Source organism: Trachinotus anak, unplaced genomic scaffold, assembly GCF_046630095.1.
Source record: "Trachinotus anak isolate AG129_WGS33_773 ecotype Australia unplaced genomic scaffold, CSIRO_AGI_Tana_v1 ptg000018l, whole genome shotgun sequence".
Taxonomy (NCBI): domain Eukaryota; kingdom Metazoa; phylum Chordata; class Actinopteri; order Carangiformes; family Carangidae; genus Trachinotus; species Trachinotus anak.
The window spans coordinates 12,343,126-12,363,640 of NW_027273869.1; the positions used below are offsets into that span (position 1 = coordinate 12,343,126).

The following is a 20,515-nucleotide window of genomic DNA, read 5'->3' on the forward strand; positions in this document are numbered from 1 at the left end:
CTCTCTCTCTCTCTCTCTCTCTCTCTCTCTCTCTCGCTCGATGCTCTGTGAGGATACCAGAAATGGTGCTGATGCAAGGCGGGGGGGAGAGGGGGGGCATCAGCGAAGCGCGGAGGCGGGGCTGTAGTGGACGGGTGATGTCAACACGCAAGGGAAACGGTGAGGCCGTTTCACATGGAAGCTCAGTATTTGCGTCTCATGGCCCAACATGGTTTCTGATCAGTCTCCTCCCCTGGAAGATGAGTTTCACTTTCGCGAATCAATCTTGGTCAGATTAATCCCTGATGACTTATATTTGCCACGAAAATAATTCTCACAAACTAAACTACACCCTGGTCACTTGTCCAACATATCAGGCTACTTTTAAGATGTACAGAGATGCAACATTTCAACACAATGAAAGCAAGGAGATAGAGGAGGCTCTCTCCATGTGGTCTTTCACAAAATCTGACTGAAATTTGCTCCCGGTGCTCCAGATGTGACTCCAATGTCTGAATTAGAGGAGTTAAACCTCAGGAAGACCCTGTTCCCCCCGTGTGATTGTGTGATGAGTATCGCTCGTGGTGATCTTTTTGTCACACTGAAGTCTTTGTGTGGCGGATTGTAACTCATTTTCCTGGATGTTGCCCCGCAGGGTTGGAAAAGAATGGCATGGCAGAGAATGTAATTGCTTCCTCCTAATGCTCCTCACTTAGCCGCTCAGTATGAAAATGATTTCATGATAATTTTTTTTTTTTTTTTTTTGCAGGTAGACGTAGGTTTGACTTTAGTATATTCATATTTACCATTTTTCAGAGAGTTTCTTCTTGTCGGGGGGTTACACTCTGCCCCTGCTATGTGGCGACAGCAGCATGAATTTTTTCCAAATTGGATCGGGCAAAGGGGGCTGCTTTTCAGTCTGTGACTTGGTATCTCTGACTCAACCAAAGGGGAAATAAAAAACAAGTCAACCAGACAGATAGCATGCAGGCATAGTAAGGGAAGGAAATGGGTTTTTGGTTTGCAAAGATGATCCCTCCTGATACGCACTAAACTGATATCTCACTGAGAGGGTACTCGGCTGCTCTGGTTGCTGTCGTGTGATGCCTCTGATTTAGTTTTTGCATTAAGATGTGAAGGGATTGATACTTCTATATAATGCCAAAGAAATCGTGTTTGCATATGTAATACGCCTAATTAATTGTGTTTTTGTTTGACAGGACTTTCTACACCGACACGACGATTCAAACGGAAAGTTGATGTTTATTCATGATCAGCCTTTTTGAGACCCAAAGGGTGCCCACATTCAGCATGGGTAAATGACTGTTAATTAGTGTCAGAGTCTAATGAAGCAAATGACAGTCTGCCAAATCCAACCAGAATAGCAATGGCATTAATGATATGCTGTGATGAATGGTGTTTGTTATGAGAACACAGAAAAACCCAAAATGGATTTTTTTTTTTTTTTAATGTTGATTTTCTCTTGACAAAGACATTGTTAAAAGTTTCATCAAACTTCTTTTAAGCACAGCTCAGAGGAAATATAAATATCCTATGACCTTGAGACAGTGAAATACTAGGACCACAGTGGTGAGCCAGTGCGGGTGCAGCCAAGTCCTTCCCTCCATATGGCTGCTTTACAAGCTGCATGAAGTGAAAAACGGCGAGCGTACCCACCCGGTGACACATGGCTGGACGGAGCCAAAAATGAGTTTTGCAGCGGGATTGTTAAAATGGAAATGGTGCCAGCGGTGACTTTGGCGCTTGGGTGACATCTGCAAGGTTCAGCCTTACTTATTATGGACTCTCTCCTGGAAGAGGAGCAACCCACCTTTAACACCAATTACCTCACAGAGGAGTCTGAAGCCTAAGAGGGTCACACATCCTTGATCTGAACCGACAAGGACAGGGCTCAAAGTGTGATATGAATACCTAAGTTGCTCTGCATCTGACGATGAGAAAACTTTAGACTTTGAACTTTGAGAAAAAAAAATACACAAACTATACTTTGAATTTGAATTTCATCACAATTAAAACCTGTACAACCTTAAAGAGACCATTGACATTCAGATTCCCATTTCTAATCCTTCACTCCTGAAAGAGAAAAGTTTAAAAGTTGGTTGGCAGCGTTGAAGTTTCGTCCCGTCTTCGGATCCTCCTCCGGAACTTTTAATTTCAAAACTGTGTTATATCAATATAGGCTTACTCCCCAGAGCGCGGCTGTATCTCGGGTGTGTTGCTAAGTTGAAAGTAGACCAGCTGCGTTCTCTCTCTCTCTCTCATTATTCACTGGCTTTTGATGCAGGGCCTAACAGATACACACTGAGCGCACTGTTGTGAACCCAGAGCAACATTTAGAGAAACAGACAGTTGCCTTTTCAAACAAAGAGTGTCTGGAACAAATAAGCTCTCCTGCCTTTGTTTTCTGAATAGCCATGGCACTCTGCACCTACATACATATTTGAAACGTTTCCATTTGAAGTGATGGCTTTTATTCATTCTATCACCACAGCAGTTAGAGTGATTCCTCACTTCTCCCAGTCTTCAAAAAAAGCTCTATTCTTTAGCTCTATTGTCGGGCAGTGCTACTCATTAATATTGATAAATGACTTGTTGCATGCACCCGACTTTGACTCAGAATATAAGAGATTTTATGCCCTGAGATGAGTTATTGGCTGTGGATGTTTTATGTGTCATTACCATCCCTTTGGCACAATTTTTTTTTTTTTAAAAAAGGAAAGATTTATTAAAAACGAAGCTGTCATTCTCTTCTTTTGCTTGTGAACGATGTCAGAGAAGTTTAGCAAGTTCACGTAGTAGAAACATGATGCAGAGGAGAAACGGATTAAACATTTTTCAAAGGACTTTGGAGCATTAATGACACTAAGAGCGATAAGAGCAGACGACAAGCTAAGGCAATTAATGTCAGGTAGAGATTAATTACGTGCAACACTACACTTCATTAGTAACAGATGAGCAAGTCACCAAGTTAGTGACACCATGAGCATCTGGTAAGCACAGCGCTTTAAATGATTTAGCCAAGTGGCAAACATTTATTTAGTATTTACACAGCATGCAGCTGTCTGATCATAACATGTGATGGTTTTGTAATTCTAACAGAAATATTAATTTAGGGGTAAATTTGGGTTCTAAAGGTTATCTTTTAAGACAAGCAAGCCAAAGAGTGTCCAGTAGCCTCTGAGGTATTTCACTGGTGACCACAACTGTGCACAAACATCCAGGCCAATCAACCCTGTCAATCTGGGCCAAATACAAAAGCCAATCAATCAACATTGCCACCCTCAGGGCTAGATGGCTGAGAGTGGCAAAAGATAAGTTTAAACTGATTCAGAAAAGGTTAAAGATGTCTCAATTTAAATGTTTACGAATCTGAATATGAATACGAATAATTTATTATCCACAAATTGGACACTCGCCTTCAGTTTTGTCATAAGACATGCAATAAAAAAGTACATGTGACAAAACATTGTCTCAGCATACACATTCAGAAAAAAGACAGTACACAAGTCAACTCTGCACACCATGTCATATTAACCTACTGTGCAAAAAACTGCAGCAAAGTAAGGAGCACCACACTGTATCCTAGTCCACCAAATCCCAGTTTCATATATTACCTTGACAGCACTTGGGGCAAAAGATTTCTTGTAGATATTTCTATTAGTTCAAAGTCACTGTTTAAACCAATAAGAGTAAAAGGGGCCCACACTGAAGGCAGAAAGCACCGCAGACTGTTTTCATGAATCACACTGCTGAAGTGAGTCCAGGTAAAACCCATTATTTTCCATTGATTTGCCCTAATGTCTCAGCACAGAGGAGGAGATGGAGATAAAAGAGAAGCAGACGAGTAACAGAGGGAATTTCAAGTATTCTGTCAAGTAATATGAGGGTTACGTAAAAGGGACTGCAGCTAAGCCTGTCCCTAATAATTTGTTCATTTAGTTTAGTTAAAAGTTCATCTTATGTAGTGCCAGCGATGTCGTAAGGGAGCAACATTTAGCTTATTTTAAAAACCACATGGATTTCCTGAAGATTTGGACAACAATAGCCTACATAATGTTTGGTCCTGCTGCCAAACAGTAGCTGTTTATGCAAACTTGTACTTCCATGGTTGTTGGATGAAACAACATCTTCCATGGTGACAAGATTCCTACATCCCTATTAATAATTTATGGAGACACAGTTCCAGCTCCAGGGAGACCTGAGGCGACAAAGGATCAGCTGAGAAACTTTCTCCCTGTGTGTCACGAAGAGTGCTTTGATTTCTGTGGCGCCTTGGTTTAGTTTTCCCAAAAATTCCAGTAGTTTTAAAAGTGTAAGTGTTGTAAAGTTGAATATCAGATCTGATTTGTACTGTTTTTTTATTTGTAGTCCTTTTGAAAGCTTCAACCTGATTAAAGCAAGGGGAATCTTTAATGGGTGCATCTTGTTGACCCCCTGGCCAGCTTTGGTGTCCAAAACCAATACCCATCAACCTCCTCTCCTTCCCTATTGGCCCAGAAGAGATCAACAGTGAGAGGGAGCAAGGCCACAGGCACCTATTGTAGATTAACTGAAGACATTAGATGTGATGGGTGGTAAAAGGTGGACAGTGCTGTGCTGGAATTATGCACATTGGCTGCATATTTAGAAGTGATTGATTGTTCAGTTTTATATTGAGCTTTTCCCAAAGTGAGAAATAAGGAGATACAATTTTCTTCAGGGTCGTGATTGAGAATTTGATGAAGATTTTTTAAAATTTAAGACACATGTTTAAGGTGAATGAATTGCGTGTGGTGCAATAGCACACCGTGATGACAATTAACAAATCAACATTGGGAACAGTTAGGCTTTTATTATATTAAGAAGCAATTCTGTGCAATTCAAACACTCCATTAAAAGGTGTGTGAATACTTAATGTCGCAGCTAAGAAAAATCTACTAATATTCTGCATCTCTTTCCCGTATTGACTCACTTTCCCCTATGATTTATAGACTCCCTCTAGCATGTTCAGCAAGGCGGATATATAAAGGGAATGAAGATAAGCCAAAGCCCATCACAGGCAGGTGGGACGAGGCCTGACCTGCTGTGAACCACCGCTGAAGCTGATGAAATAACCCTGAAACCGCTTTTATGTGGGAGAAACACACAAAAACACAGAAAATGCCCAATGTTGAGAAAGCCTTCCACCCTTTCACTTCATGTACTCTTCCTGTGCTAATCAATGGTTTGCAATAACAATGGTTTAAATTACTATGTGTAAAGTGAAAAAGACTGAAAGAGTCAAGAAGTGTCACCTGACTTTGCAGTTCCCCTCAGCTGAGTAGAGCATTTTAGCATCCTTCAGCGCATAGTTTTGTTTTACAGCCGACAGCATTACCATTTTGATTCACTCTCACTCTCTCTCACACTGTACACACTATTCCAGCACCAAACAGCCAACAGACAAAGTTAGTGACTAGCTAAACAGCTTAAGAGCCAAATATCTCTCTTAGTGGTTGGAGGAGACTAAAACAGAGCTAAAAAGGGGCAGCTGGATGTCTGCTGAATATACTAACATGTTTGTCATATCAACTTTACTGTAAACTTTGTGTTTACAGCTCAAAATCAATTAGTAGTCTGCTGCTTGAAAACATTTTTGGTTTTGTTAACTTTAATGTTAAAGAAACATAATATTAAACATTATTTATTTATTGGTTCATTTGAAGGGCCTCTGTGTACGTTTTCTCTGCCGCCTAACATGGTTTCTTCTCCGGGAGCAGGTGGTCACTTCACAAGAGTGTCAGCCATTGTTGAGTTTAGAAGACAAGAGGTTATCACATGCCTCCTCAGCAGTGCTATGTCTTCAGGACAGTGTGGAGGTGACAGTGAGTTGCTAGCTGGTTAGCCTGCTGGCTTCAGTAGAAGGAAAGATGTGCTAGAGACAAGAGTTAACATTGGTGTTGCTGCCGGAGAAAGCTCTTGAAGAATAAGGGAATGAAGTTTGATTTTTCATCTGTATTCCACAGGCAAATGTTATACAACTCAAATATTCAGCCATTATTTTCAGTCTGCCGTCCAGCAAAAAGCCATTTTCAGTACATATTCCAAATGTATGTTATATTATATCAGCTTCTCTGCATATAATTTTCGAAACCATTATTATGTGGATATTTAAATGTGAGGTAGAATACAAAATAGTGAGTGAACTGAGTTTGCCTCATTTGGCAACTTTTAGTTTGAGTTCAAGTGAGGTGAAGTTAACTCAACCTTTTCACTGGGTCAGATGGATTAACACTGGATAGAAAATGTATGTCTTCATCCTTTTGTTTCCAGTCATTTCTATTGGCGGCTGCTGTGAATGTTTCACTGAGGCTGAAAAGAGATTCACTGCTCACTCCGAATCCAATTAACACTTTTTGACAAAGGAGAGCATATTGCACATACTGCATGTGTATGTTTTGCTCTGTTTAAAGCCTCGAATCTACTGAATCTAAATGCTTTTTTTTTTAAAGCTCCTTTTCAGTGTCATTACCTCCAAATATAGACATAAAAGAAACAGGATTCGCCTCAAGCTGCTTATTTGTCACATCACCACGGAAAGCTGTGAACACACACACAGTAGCGTTTTGCGGTTGTAGCCCCAAACCAACAGGGGATGTAAAACTTGGGAAGAAAAGGGATAAATCCACAGTTGCTTTCTCAGAAAACAATATATCAGTTGCGCTGTTTCCTGTGCTAGGATAGGTAATCATGGGTAAAAGTAGCTAGCTTTGGCTGACACTGTCTCTTGCCATCCCATTTTAAATGTGAAGCCTGCATAAGTCTGCATGTGATAATATAAGGCTAAAAACTTGAGGATAAAGCTACAGAGGAAACAAGAAACGTGGTCATTCTGGCTCATGAGCTCATGACTTCCAATACTAACACAGTGTTTTTTTGGTTTTTTTACATAAAATATTGCAAAAACATCTTGTTCAAAAGGCAAGAAAGAAGCAAAAACAGTTTGACAGCTGCTTATATCTGGGGAAATAATATTATGTAACAATGCACAAAACATGATTTGAAATATGTGGATTAGTTTGAGTATGTCATGGTGACCCGTGCACCATCTCCCTCTTCAGTGATGGCCTTTCTACTTCTCCAAAGGGAGAAATAAATATTATTCATGGAGCTTTCCAGACCATTGTCTTTCCCAATCAGTCGCCAATGCTGCTCACCTGATCGTCTACCTGGCTGCACACCTGTTCCTCATTCCCTCATTGAGCCCCAGAATACATATATATATATATATATATATACCAGCCGGTTTACTACTCCCACTTTTCAGACTGTTTTGCTCACGTATGGTTAAGCCTCCAGCCCTGTTTGCCTGCTTTTACCTGCCACTTTGAACCGTTTCGGTATCAGCAACCTGACTTTTAAACGCCGGTGGTCGTCTGCAGCAGGCCTGCCCTGCGCTTTGTGTTGTTTATCTGACTCCCTCTGTCTCCATGTTGTCTACTGCAGGCCTGTTTATTGAGCAGCTTCTAGAAAAGAGCCTTTAATTCATCCTGCTACCCTTGTTGCCAAGCATCTGAACTGCAGGATACAGATAATGGGGGTGGGGGGGGGGGCTGAGCTTCAGTTTGAATTCACGAGAAAGTGGTTTGCCAATTACAGGTTTAGTCTCACATGTCAGTTGAAACCAGTATCACTGTGGCGATATTTCTATCACCTTATTTTGACTTTTTGATAGTACACTTAAAAGGATTACTTCAAAAAAAAGACAGGATCGTGATTGTAATCAAAAGGCTTTAAGATGAGTAACATTTTTTATTTAGTCGTTTTTCAGGTTTGTGCTTGTTGACCACTTCTCATGTAAGGTTACATCATGATTTCATAAGCTAGATAAAGAAAAGAGAAAAAGCACAACTTTAGTGTTGAAATATGGCTAAACTCACGAAACCTCAAAACAGCATTGCATCAGTCATTGTCGACATGTTCAGACAGGAATGCATCACATTACAGAAGCTAGATGCTCCCAAAATGCCCTTTTTTTTTAAATTGTGACTTCTACTCAGGCCCACTGGACACTATCTTGCTGAAGGACATTTTGACAAGACACATGACTGTTTGCGCAGACGACATTAAGGATTAAGCCTGGAGCTTCCAGTCACAGGGCAGTCTGTCTAATCACCAGACCACCCTCTGTTACTGTCAACACAATATTGCTGCCCCCCCCAGGTCCCCACAGCAATAAATACACTGCTCATGCTGTACGACATCAATCACACTTCCTCATCAGGCCATGCATATACACGCTGCAAACACTATAATCTGCTTCAGTGTTGTCTTTGCAGAATAACACTCATTTTTCTTTTCCTTTTGGGTTATTTCATGAGTGAAATGAGCTGGCACCGCTTAGAGCCTCAGTGGTAATTATTTATTGTCAGGCTCTACTTGTTCTTCCATCTCACAACTTGTGGAAATACACTTTCCTTTCTCTTAGAGAATGAGGATCAAGAGTTGTAAAACATGAGGGAATAGCTAGAGGGAGTTTCTTTATGTCAGTTTCATTTATACAGCCCAAAATTGCAACTGATGGATCTAAAGGCTTTGAGTAACTGCCAGAAACAGCCAAAACAGGATCTTCTCTATCTTTGGGACTGGACAGTGGTTAAAGTGTACAAGTCTATTCTTTTAATAACACTTTAGCATCTGTGTTTGCGTTGCAAAAGGCAGTAAATAACTCAGCTTTCTGTCTATGAATATTTTTTTATTAATCAGGCTTTATGAGTTTAAATTAAAGCTTTTCCACAGATGCTGCTGTGATGGTGGTGCCCCTACTCCAACCTTTTCTACAAAAACAAAACTTACTCATTCATGTGTGAATTTTTCTCTTCTAAGATGAGTAATTGTCAAGGAAAGTTGATTTTGAAAAATCTGAAATTGCTCATGTGCCATAAAATTGAATTGAGAATTTAATACCAGAGAGAAATTATGAGATGGTTTCTGGTGTTTAATAACTTTCCAAAGCTGAATGCATTTTACCACAGTATATGCATTACAGCAAATGTGGACTGCCACCAAGTGGCACTAACTGTACAGCACAAGTGTGACCAGTGTGTTGACACCCCGTGAACAGTAACTGACACTGACCATGGTCCTGGCACATCAAGCCACACTTGAATGTGTTTATCTCAGCGAGTTTCATGGGAGACTCCAGCGTCATGACCTTTGCATTGTATTTAAGTCCGCATCATGTGGTGCTGACATGAATGCACTCTGGATATCACATCTGGAGCATTTGTTCTATGTGAAGGTCGCTCTCATCAGTGCCTGTTTATTTATAGACACACAGAGCATGTATCGAGACTTTTCATTACCAGCTTGCCAACACTGAGTGCAAGGGCAGACAAGAGGCTATATATCAGCCTTTCAACGTGAGCACAAATGTCAGCCTGACGCACATGAATTTAACGCTACACATGTAGATTGATATGACAAACTGAGATGAGAAGGATGTGACTTTTCATCATATGTCACAGCATCAACAGACATTTTTATCACTCAGTGTGTGTGTGTGTGTGTGTGTGTGTGTGTGTGTTAGTGAAATGTTGAAGTGACGTGTACTCGCTATTTAAAGACTCTTCTTTCCATAAACAGCCCATAAAGGCATACATAAACCAACTTAAGTGCACTTTTGGGGATCTTTAGGCTATTGTTGGTGTAACTGTCATACTTCAAATAGCAATGGCCGGGCAGCAACTGCTAGTCAACCCACTGACACATACAGGAGAAGCACATGCATGCATGCAATGTGTAGGACAACAATGCCAGTGGGTTGTGCTATCCAGCTCAGGTTTTGCTTTCCAAGGCTGGGAGTTGTGGAGGACAACAACACAGCTAAAAATACTCGGCCCAGGTGTTTAAAGATGCATCATCTGCTGGAAAGTCACATCTCCTCCTGTGGTTTATTTCTATCATCAAACCACTTTAATTATAACTCATGAAGAAGTAGTTCTATTAAACTCTGAAGTAAATTTGCTTTTGCTTATCTCTGAAATTAAAGTTGAAATGAGAGTGAAAATGAGCAAAACAATTCTGATAATGGCCTTTACACTACCTTGGCAGTTAATATCATATTGGAGGTTGATTTTTCTTTTGAATTTAATGAGCTCATTGCTCATTCAAAATTCCCAAAGCTTCATCTTTTATTATATCAACAAAATCAAACAAATTGGTTACCTCCAATTTCAACTAAATGAGTTTACTAAATATTCTTACTCCTCTTTTTATGGATGCGTCTGCAAGATCTATTTAAACACTATGAAGTTGAGTTTAGTTAGGTAACACCTGTTGTTCCCCCTCCCTTGACTCTTCATCTTTCTTTTTTAATCCATCATCAGCTAAGCTGCTTTCCATCCTCTTGCATGCCGCACATAAACAAATGGGTGCCAATAAAATGAAACATGATAAAGTCAAGTACAGATATGGAACATCAAAGACTGAAACAATATCTGTTTATTCAGATTCACTTTAATTTCCTAAAGCTGTCATAACAAAACAAAAATGATCATAAAAAACATTGGGTCTCTACTCATCCTACACTTTAAGTGCTTTGAGTTATTGCTCAGGAAATGGCCACCAAGCCATTGGACGCACAGCTGATGACCTGGGGGTTATACTTGCTTTTGACCTTCTGCTTAATTTCTAAGTCAATAAGTGTTGAGATAATTACTCTATATTTCTGCCTAAATGGCCTTTCCCTGATGATCAGTGTCTCACTGTGCTCCACCGCCTGTATCAAACATCTTCTTGCGGCCCTCCATGCCTGACATGGCCTCCACATTCTTACGCCAGTCACCCACTTCACTAGTAAGAACCTGGGATTGAAGAGGGAAAATGGAAAATCAAAATTTAAAAATGCATCTTTTTTTCTGAGAGAGTTATCTTTCCAATATTTGTGTGCAGGAGGAAGCATCAAGGCATTGTGAGAGCCATCACACTGACAGACTAAAGGTCTGGGAGTCTTGAGTCTGTTACCTTATCCTGTTTGACATCCTCCTTCTTCACGGACTTGAGGTTAGCTCTGAGGTCCATCGAGCCCTTGTGTTTGGAGCCCAGGAGAGCTCTCATCATCTCATCTGCAGACACTCTCACCTTCCTCAGGGCAGGCTTTTTGAACTTGCCTCCGAGGTCCTGTACCTTCAGTTTCAGCTCGTGGATCTAAAAACAAAAATATGACAGAATTTTTGAAACCGGCACAGAATGGCAGGAAAAATTCATGTGTTCATGCCTCTGGGAAGATCTGACTTCTAAGCCTTTTTTTTTTTTTTTTTTTTTAAAGTCACTAAAAGTGCAGCAACAATTAATTTGCAGTAGATTTGTGCTGGAGTATGGGCATACAGCACATGAAGCATGAAGACTTACATCTTTGTTGTGCTTGCTCACTTTGGATTCACAGTCATATCGCTCCTCATCCACAACATCAATTTTTGCATGAAGCTGTTTGCATAGATTCTGAGAGAAAAAGAATTAAACATATTACTCAAATATGCTAAACCATTTTCTGATGTAGGGGGGGGAAAGCCTGTCTCTTGTGGCTTATGACCCTTACTTGTAGCTCATCCAGTGACAGTCCAGACAGTTGCAAAGGGGGCAACTTTTCTCCTAGATAGCGTACTTTCTCTTCCTCCCTCTCTTGCCTCTCCCTCTCCAAATCCTCACAGGCTCTTGTGAGGAGAAGCATCTGGTCAGATGAAACGGATATCGATCAAAACAGGGCATGGAAATCGGTGGAGAACTGCTTTAATTGGGTCAATCAAGTCCTCAAAAGATTCCAAGTTGCTCCAAATGTAGGTCAATATATGGCAAAAAAGATGTCAGGGTTCAACTTACAGTATATTTGCTACTACACTGTGTTTTTTTTTTTTTTTTTGGGTAAAAATGTTTTGTATTGAGTAATCTGTGACACCTTAACACCGTGTGCTGTGACTGTTTGCCAGTTAGCAAGCACAGAGGTCTAAAAATAGGTTGGCTCAAAATAAATAGCTGCAATAGGTAGCTAAAAATAATGGATGTAAATTGTTATGTTAGCCAACTGTTGGATTGTGGTTGAAGTAGTTAGCCTACAATAATAGCAAAGATAAATGGTTGAAATAGCTAAAAGGTAAAAGTAAAGGTTGGTTTAAAAATAGCTAAAAGTAGTTAAATAGCTGACATAGTTAGCTAAACTAGCTAATGGAGAAATGGCTGGTGGTAGCAGCAGCAGCAGTACATTGACGTTCCACTGTACGAAAACATCATTTTATATGATCGATGGTGTTAAATAATATCCAGCTGAATCCTTTCAAATGAGCACATAATGGAATATGACATGTGGTGTCCACAGGTTCATCTGACTGAGCTGTTAGCGCATGACGGACTAAACGGGCTGAGAAACGCCGATATATCATCTGATATATTCTACTCACCTTGAGGGAGAGCTTTCGAGAAGCCGAAATTTTTGACTTCGGCTGTGGAAAAAAAGTATTTGTCAATATAATTTCACAATCCAGTAGACAATTAAATCATATCAGTTATTGACAATTCACGTTTGTAAAGGGGAACATGTATATTGAGAGAGAGAGCACACACATTTACAAGTACACTTTGCAATTGAGCTGAACATCTTTCAACTAAAACTGAGCATTATAAACTTCAGGGGAGATGTTCCCGCTCAGCTGACCAGAAGTGAAACGTAATATGTGGTACATGTATGGTAAAATATGTATGGAAAGACCTGTGAGCGTCAAACTCGACAGCACTTACTGCAGCAACATGTGAAAAGATAATGCTTTATTATTAGGATGCAGTCAAGGGGAAAGCTCTCAGGGAGGCTGATAACAACAACTCTGACAGATAACCACTGCCAGTTCTTTGCCATGTGCATAAGGACAATGTGTCCCCTCTCCATGCATGGAGGATTAACACTGTGGAATATAACTGGCTCACCTTATCCCCTTTGGGATTCATCGCTCCGAGTCTGTCAGGCTCCTGAAACAGCAAACGGTGTCAAATGAGAGTGATGGTGCTTATTGGTGATCATAATGAGGTTTAGCTGAGACATCGAAACAAGCTCTGTTTATTTCATATTTTTAGAGGAGAATATATGTAGCTTCCTTTCAATCAGGAGCAGACAGTTACACAAGTAGCATTTAGAAAGAGAGAGAGAGAGAAGAGGAATTTTCTTACCTCACTGTGTGTTTTGGTTTCACAAAAACAAACAACACATAAGAGACACAGTGGTGTGTATTAGTACAGTTTAGGGGTAATGCGTCAGCCCCACTGGACCACATTGTAATTTGACCCGTCGCGGCACCACATAGCACACAAAGTCCTCAGCATCCTCCGACGAGAGGATTAAAGCAAGGACATGTTGAGCACAATGCCCTCCGCTATATTCAGCATCGTCTCACTTTCTTGCAGTGTGACTAATGACAGCTCAAGAGCTTTGTTAAAAGCTGCAACATTAGTTCCTGACAACTGACACACAGCAGCAGCAGCAGAAATCATGAGTAGATGTGAAAAACGTGTTTTACTCACAAATGGACACTTTACCTCTGTAATACTGGTAAAACATTTTGCCATATTGTCTATAATGAGTTTTGTCAACTGTTCTAAAATACTGAAAAAGCTCTGGAAATATTAAGGCTTTTATCTACTTGAAAAACTGACAAATAATTCTGCAGAGCACTATCAAAAAGTAAATACAGCCACTGAAAATATGCAGAGAGGTTTAGAAAATTGAACCACACAATAAAACAGTTAGTTACCTGTGAATGGGTGTCTGTGGAGGTGTGGAGAGTCAAACAGCGGCTGCTGAAGACAATGGGCAGCTTTTTATGTGAGCCCGTGTGACGAGTGGACAGCAGATATAACGTCTGGTCCCAAGAATGTGCTGGCAAGAGACCAAGCATGAAATATCACCTCCCCTGACGCTGTGACAACACCAGGGAAGTGTAATAATAAATAATGAGCATTACCGTAATGGTATTGTCTAGAAATAAACGTATTGTTTCTCCCTGGAATGGAGGGGAAATTACACGAAGTCACAAATACTGACATCACTGTATATGTCATATTTATGAGTAGCCTATAACTTCAAAGTTGGAAATGCTGAAAGAGGCTTACTTGCCTTTTTTTTTTGTTAGCAATATGTAGCTTTTGCTAGCAGAAGGTTAGCGTAGCTGAGTTGCTGAGTCTTTTTCATCTAACACTCAACAAGAACACAAACATGTCTCCTGAAATTTCTACGTTTCCTTTTTTAACTCGTGCAAACTAAACACATAAAAGAAGCCATGACATTAGTGGGCTGCAGTTAAAGTAAGGTGACTGAGAAGAGGGCCTGCTCTCTCATACAGCTGATGAGTACTATACACGCCCAAAGCCCTCATGCATAGCAAAAGCACTGAATCACATTTTAAGAATAGGTCAGGCTCCTTTCCCGTTATAGGCTCCTTTTTTAACTGTGGTAGCATGGATTCAGTAACATTGTCAACACACAGGAGTCGGTATAAGAAAATAATTCACAATTTAGTCAACAACTACCAACATTAATGATATGCAGGCCATACATCTGTGTGGCGGACGCGCAGTGACTCTTAGCTCTTGTCATTAGCAGTCATCATTGGGGGAAGTGTAGAGTGACATTATCAAGGTTAAATAACAGGAATTAGCTCCTATGACATTTGATCTACTCTAACCACAGTTATTATAAAGAAGAAAAAATCTGGTTGGTGTAATTATGTAGTGCCCCAAAATAACAAGAGGCTGCTCCATTTCTGCAACATTGGCTCTGAGCTCAACAGAAGAGGAGGAGGAGGAGGAGGAGGAGGAATAACAGGTTTAAATAGCTGCTACGGTGAAGATATACTGTACAATATAATTTAGACCAAATATACACTGGGAGACAAAGAGTGGGTGGCAGAGCAGGAGAGGGAAAATCTCTTAAAACACCAATAAATACAACTTAAAATCATCCAGGAGAAAAAGTTTAAATGACTAGACCACAGATGGAAGTAAATCCAAATCCCATCCAAATGTGGAAAGGACATTTTGTGGTTCTAAAGTTCACTTGAGAGAATGGTGCACCAGAATTCCTGAGAAGAACTTCACCTTGGTGCAGGAAGCACATCAAGATAAACCTTCAAATATTGGTTCAAGTGGGAACAGCTGCCTCAACGGTATCATCAAGAAGATGTAAAACAGACTTCCGAGACGTGAAAGACTGTTCGTTTGATATTGATCTGTTTATGACATCTAACTCCGCTGCAATGGCCGATGTTCTGCAAATATTCTGGCAGTGGCTGTTCTTCAGGGAAAGATTAGCAGAAAAGCCCCAGTTTGAGCCAATCTTGATTACAGCTAAATCCAGAGTTAACCAGTATGCTTGGAATCGGTGTGTGTGTGTGTGTGTGTGTGTGTGTGTGTGTGTGTGTGTGTGTGTGTGTGTGTGTGTGTGTGTATGTGGATTTGGTAAACACCAGTCTGCCAAGCTGAGGTGACGACGATACAGTTTAGAAAATCCATGAATTCCTCTGCTCTTTAAAATCCTGTGCTCTCTCTGACTTCTTCACCTCAGTTCACTTCTCTATCCTGTTTATATTTACATGTGTTTCTGTTTACCTCTGCAGTCAGCAATTCCTTGGCTCGGCCTTATCAAGATTTCAAAGCATGAGTGCTAATCTCTGTGCTCGAGCACTGACACTTCTTGCAAATCACTTAACCCCTGGAAGCATCATGTTTCCCTTCTTTCCACTGGCTTACACCGGAATAAAGCTGATGCAAGTGCTAAGATGTTTTCGGTAAACTGAGCATTAGCTGCAAGGACGTCTTCAGAAGAGCAACGCGAAACATGGACGAGTCTATGTTGAACCTTTGACCTCGTGAGCTGCGAGGGCTTCTCAGAGATTACGAAGCAGAGTGAAAATAAATGAGATGTCTGCAAGAAGAACAGCTGGTTGCGACTTAGTTAAGTGATTTTTCTTGTGTCTGTTTCTCTCCGTTTCGGGTTTGCCTGTGATTTTCACTTTAAAAGCCTTATTGCTTATGCTATGTCATGAAAATGATCACATTAAATGTGCGTTAGGTATTCCGAAAATTATTTGGGGTGGAGGGAGGGTCAGATATAACAATGCAATGTCTGATTTTTTTTTTTTTTTTTTTTTTTTTTGTTCACACCACAGATTTATATTTTATTTCATCCTTCCCGTGCACCTTTTTGTAAACGATGACTTGACTGAGCATTGATCCATGAAGGTGTACTGTGTTATATGGAGGAAAACAGCTGTGTCTCTGTTTGGTTAACTGTTAGCTAATAGTCAAGATGTCAGACTTCAAACAGAAAAACAGATTACACCCGATTTTTACAAGTGATATGTGCATATTAATTCTACTAACACTTGTTCCTACATTTACGCTAAAGAAAAATGTTGAATGTGTTATATAAGATTATAGCAAGGGCCCAATCCACTGTTTATTTAGCAGCTCTTAATTTGAAAAATAGTATAACTTACTTTTGCCAGAAAACTGATCATGTCTAACTCAGTTTTGAATACACAGTTTGTGGCTATGTGAAAATCACTGTTCCATAAATATAATGTTGTTTAAAGTGGTGTTTACCCCCTTAAATTATTTATGCTCTGCCTCTTTTAGATAAGTTTTTTTTTTTTTTTTTTTTTTAAGTTGTGGTGTTTTTTTTTTTTTTTTTTTTTTTTGTTTTGTTTTTTTTTCGCATCAAACAACCATTTGACAGTATTAACAAATTCTTACACCACAGGCGTCTGAGAGTTTTTGGTTTAAATGAATTTCCCAAGTTTTTACAAGGCGCTGTGGCAGATCCGTTTTGTTTTGACATACCCCAGCAAAGTTCCTGTTATATTAGTGCTACAGTGTCAAACACCATCCGGTGTAGCTTTCGGCCACAAATGCAGCAGGGGGTGAACAGGAGCTAAAGAGACAATACTTCAGTGAGAAATGAAAGGCAATAAAAGGAGGAAGACGCAGGGGACAGCAAATGTTCTTTTCTTTTTTTTCTTTTTTTTTTTTTCCCAGTGATCCTCAGCAGGTGGGAGTGCTATTCCTGATGCAACCCAACTCCCTTCTGCCTCCACACAGACGCATTCACATACACACAAAAAAATCCTGAGGCCTTGGTATCGGGGAAGTGCCCGTAACGCACTTTCTGCTGTCACTGCTTTCATAAATAGGTGGGTTACGGCTCAGTGTGTTGCCCTGCAGTTCTCCTCACACAGCTGTAAATCTTAACAGTTGAACGCATTCTGAACCTTTGGGATGGAGGCAAAGAAGAAAGGACATCAGCTGCAGCTGCAGTAGCCTCAAAGACAGGTTGATGGTGCCGAGGGTTTCCGTCCGTTCTCACCTGCTGTGTTATCTGTTTTGTCAGTTGTCGCCACATAATCCATCTGAACCCATGGCTATGACCCCACCAGCTCTGCCATGGGGTGACTAGATGTTGACCTTGGCGTCTGTATTATCCCTTAAAACCACTCTGTACTGTACATACATTGGCCCTGAATAATGGTGAAGTCCATTAGGCTACGCACAGTAAGTGATACACTGGGTACTGTACACTAAATGTACAATGTATTAGGGGCACTCAGTGACTCAGAGGTGGAAAGTACTTTATCTGATGTACAGAACTAAAGTTCAATTCTTGAGGCGCTTTGCTTGAGTATTTCCATTTAAGTTTATTCTCCACCTGTACTCAAACAAATATGTGATTTCTACTTCATTACTTTTATTTAAAAGCTACAACTACATCACAGATTAATTGCACTGAACAAATGATCGCATTATAAAATGTGATGCATTGTCATCAATAAAATTACCTAGAAGTATATAAAGTGGTTGAAGTTTTCTCCACTCAGACCAACTACAACATTAAAATGCTGTTTACACATTATTCAGTAATACTAATACAATAATATGAATATATATTAGTACACCATTATGAAGATCATTCAACATAATGAGCACTTTTACTTTTTATACTTTATATTTTGAGCAGAATACGGTAGTTTTCCTTCAGTATCATTATGAACGCAGAAAAATGTATATACCTGCAGGAACAGTCTTTGTAGAAAGTGGGATGAAGACTGATACCACTGTCTGTTCATTAAATATAAAGCTAGCGCCTGCAGCAGGTGATCTTAGCTTAGCAGAAAGACTGGAAACTGGTGGAAACAATCATAAAAAATAATAATAATGGAGGATAAGATGATAAAGAGAATTCATGGAGGATTACTAAGATCTACTGCTCCTCCAAATACATAATAATAATAAATAATCGTTTGCCTTTAACTTGAGAACTGTAGAATGTTCCTCTGCGTGCCTCTCTCCTCACTCTTTTTGGATCTTGCAGACCTCCATAGTGGCACCTTTGTTTGGACACGAGACACAGAGAGCAGCTGACGCAGGACTTTAGCCAAGCAGCCTGCCATGGCATCCCTCTGCCCGCTGGTCTAACCTTGACGCTGCCCTCCAAGATTCCTAATAGGGTGCAGCGGATGCCCTGAGTAACCCACATTTCTCAGCTAGACTCCCTTTTATCAGCCTGTATATCCAGACAAAGGGACAGGGGGGCTGTGAGATGACTGTAGGATGGTTGCTAGTGTGTTAGTATTTAAGTGACATGTCTGTTTATATAGTGTTGACTATTTGATTTAATCCTGTTCCTAGGAGAGATCATGATATACAACCTACTGTCTTTGTTTTCTTTTAAATGAGTATATGTCAGTGAGTATTTGCATATGATGGGACTGCCTTGGTGTACATATTATGTTAAAATAATTGCATTTTAATATGCAAAAAATCAAGGTAAATAAAAAAATAATAATACACAAGATTTGCAGCAGTTCCTTCAGTCTAAGACATTTTTTCTTTTTTTTTGGAGAGAATAAAAGCACTCATTATTTCTGAAGACATTTGGCTCTCAAATGAGGGCCACAACACCGAAGGTACTAACTTGTCACAGCAAAACACACATCTAGAAAGAAAGCAGAGCTGGCAGCCAAGTCATTAAAACGCCCAATGTCTGCCTCCACCCACACATTTCTAAGGCAAATAAATAAGCTTCAATCAAGTCTGAACACTGATGAGGTAAACAGAGCTAGCCTGCTGGAAAGCCAGAATAAAACAGAAAATAAATTCAGCAGTGTAGTGCAGAATCTGAAAATTCTGCTTTAACATGCAGACAGAAATCGGTAGGAAATGTGTGAATTTTTAAAATATGATCATAGGGTGACTTCAGTGTGGAGTTTGGGTGTGGTTCTGTGGCTGACAGCGGCTGACACCTTTTTTTTTTTTTTTTTTTTTTTTTTTTTTTTTTTTTTCATTCAATGCAGACAGAGCCCGGCAGGGGGCGGCAGCTCCTCACATCACGGGTCTCAGCGGGAGGCAGAGGGAGACGTTGACTTTTTTTTTTTTTGCAGCAGCAGCAGCAGCAGCCAGTGTCAAGTCAGCAGAAATTAAAAACAGGACGGAAGCGGGACTTTAAAAATGATATAAAAAAAAAATAATAATAAATTAAACTTCATTTAAATTGAAAGCGGTTTCCCAAATAAGATTAAAAAAAATGTAATATCATATATTCATATGGGAGAGTAGAGGATGAACAAAATCATATATTATCAATGTGAGAAGTGAGGTTTGTAACCTTGCAAAGCACATTATGATTGATTTGATTTGCAGATGTTAACGGTTCAAACCTTTTTTTAAGTAGAAGTTTCCCTTTTTACCACGGATGGTTTACATAACAGGCCCCTAGGTAGAGAGGAGAGGAGTCTTTCGACCCCTGGGCCTGTGGCCAGTAGGTCCATTTGTTAATCCAGCCATGGTTTTTGCACACGAGAGACAAGATGCCATCACAAGCATTTGTCTGTCTTCTCTCCTTTTATACAATCACTTTACATCAATAGCTATTAAATGAGGGCTTGTGAACCACAGAACCCATTCTGAGGCCTCAGTAATTATGCATGATGCCATTTTCAAGCTCCTTAACCCAATGGAGCATGATGGCCTGTGTTTTGCAGATCCACACTTTCTAAACCCACAAAACTGTGTTCTGAATTTCAGTTATAAGTATATAATGAGTCATGAAAATGTAATGTACATTCAAATAGGCACATTGCGTCCAAAATGGTGATAAAATGCTGCAGTTTTACAGCAAATGTTTTGAATATTTAACAACAACCAGGGATGCAACTAACAGTTACTTCCATTTTCAGTTAGTGTACCAATTACATTTTTGAATTATGCAGTTAATAATTTAGTTTATAAAGTGCAGAAAATAGTCTATGGGATGTTATGTCAAACATTTCTCACTAAGATGATGCATTTAAATTGTCCTGACAAAGAAACGCATCAAATCCTCACCTTTTGAGAAGACAGAAACAGCAAATATTTCAAATTTTCCCCTTTTTTAAAAAGTGATTGAAATGATTATTTGATTGTCATTACAGATTTTATCTATCAGTGTGAATTACATACACACTGGTAACATAACATTTCATCT

The 20,515-nt window shown here is 39.8% G+C and overlaps 1 protein-coding gene across 1 annotated transcript; it reads right to left on the bottom strand.

Moving 5' to 3' along the window:
- Positions 1-10,456: 10,456 nt before the first annotated feature.
- Positions 10,457-13,795, bottom strand: tnni1d (troponin I, skeletal, slow d). The gene is made up of 6 exons (XM_071502773.1): positions 12,934-13,795; positions 12,414-12,455; positions 11,558-11,689; positions 11,371-11,460; positions 10,984-11,166; positions 10,457-10,823 (listed from the first exon to the last, which is right to left on the bottom strand). The coding sequence occupies exons 1-6, from the start codon at positions 12,952-12,954 to the stop codon at positions 10,722-10,724; spliced, it is 570 nt and encodes a 189-aa protein (XP_071358874.1). The 5' UTR covers positions 12,955-13,795; the 3' UTR covers positions 10,457-10,721.
- Positions 13,796-20,515: the final 6,720 nt, after the last annotated feature.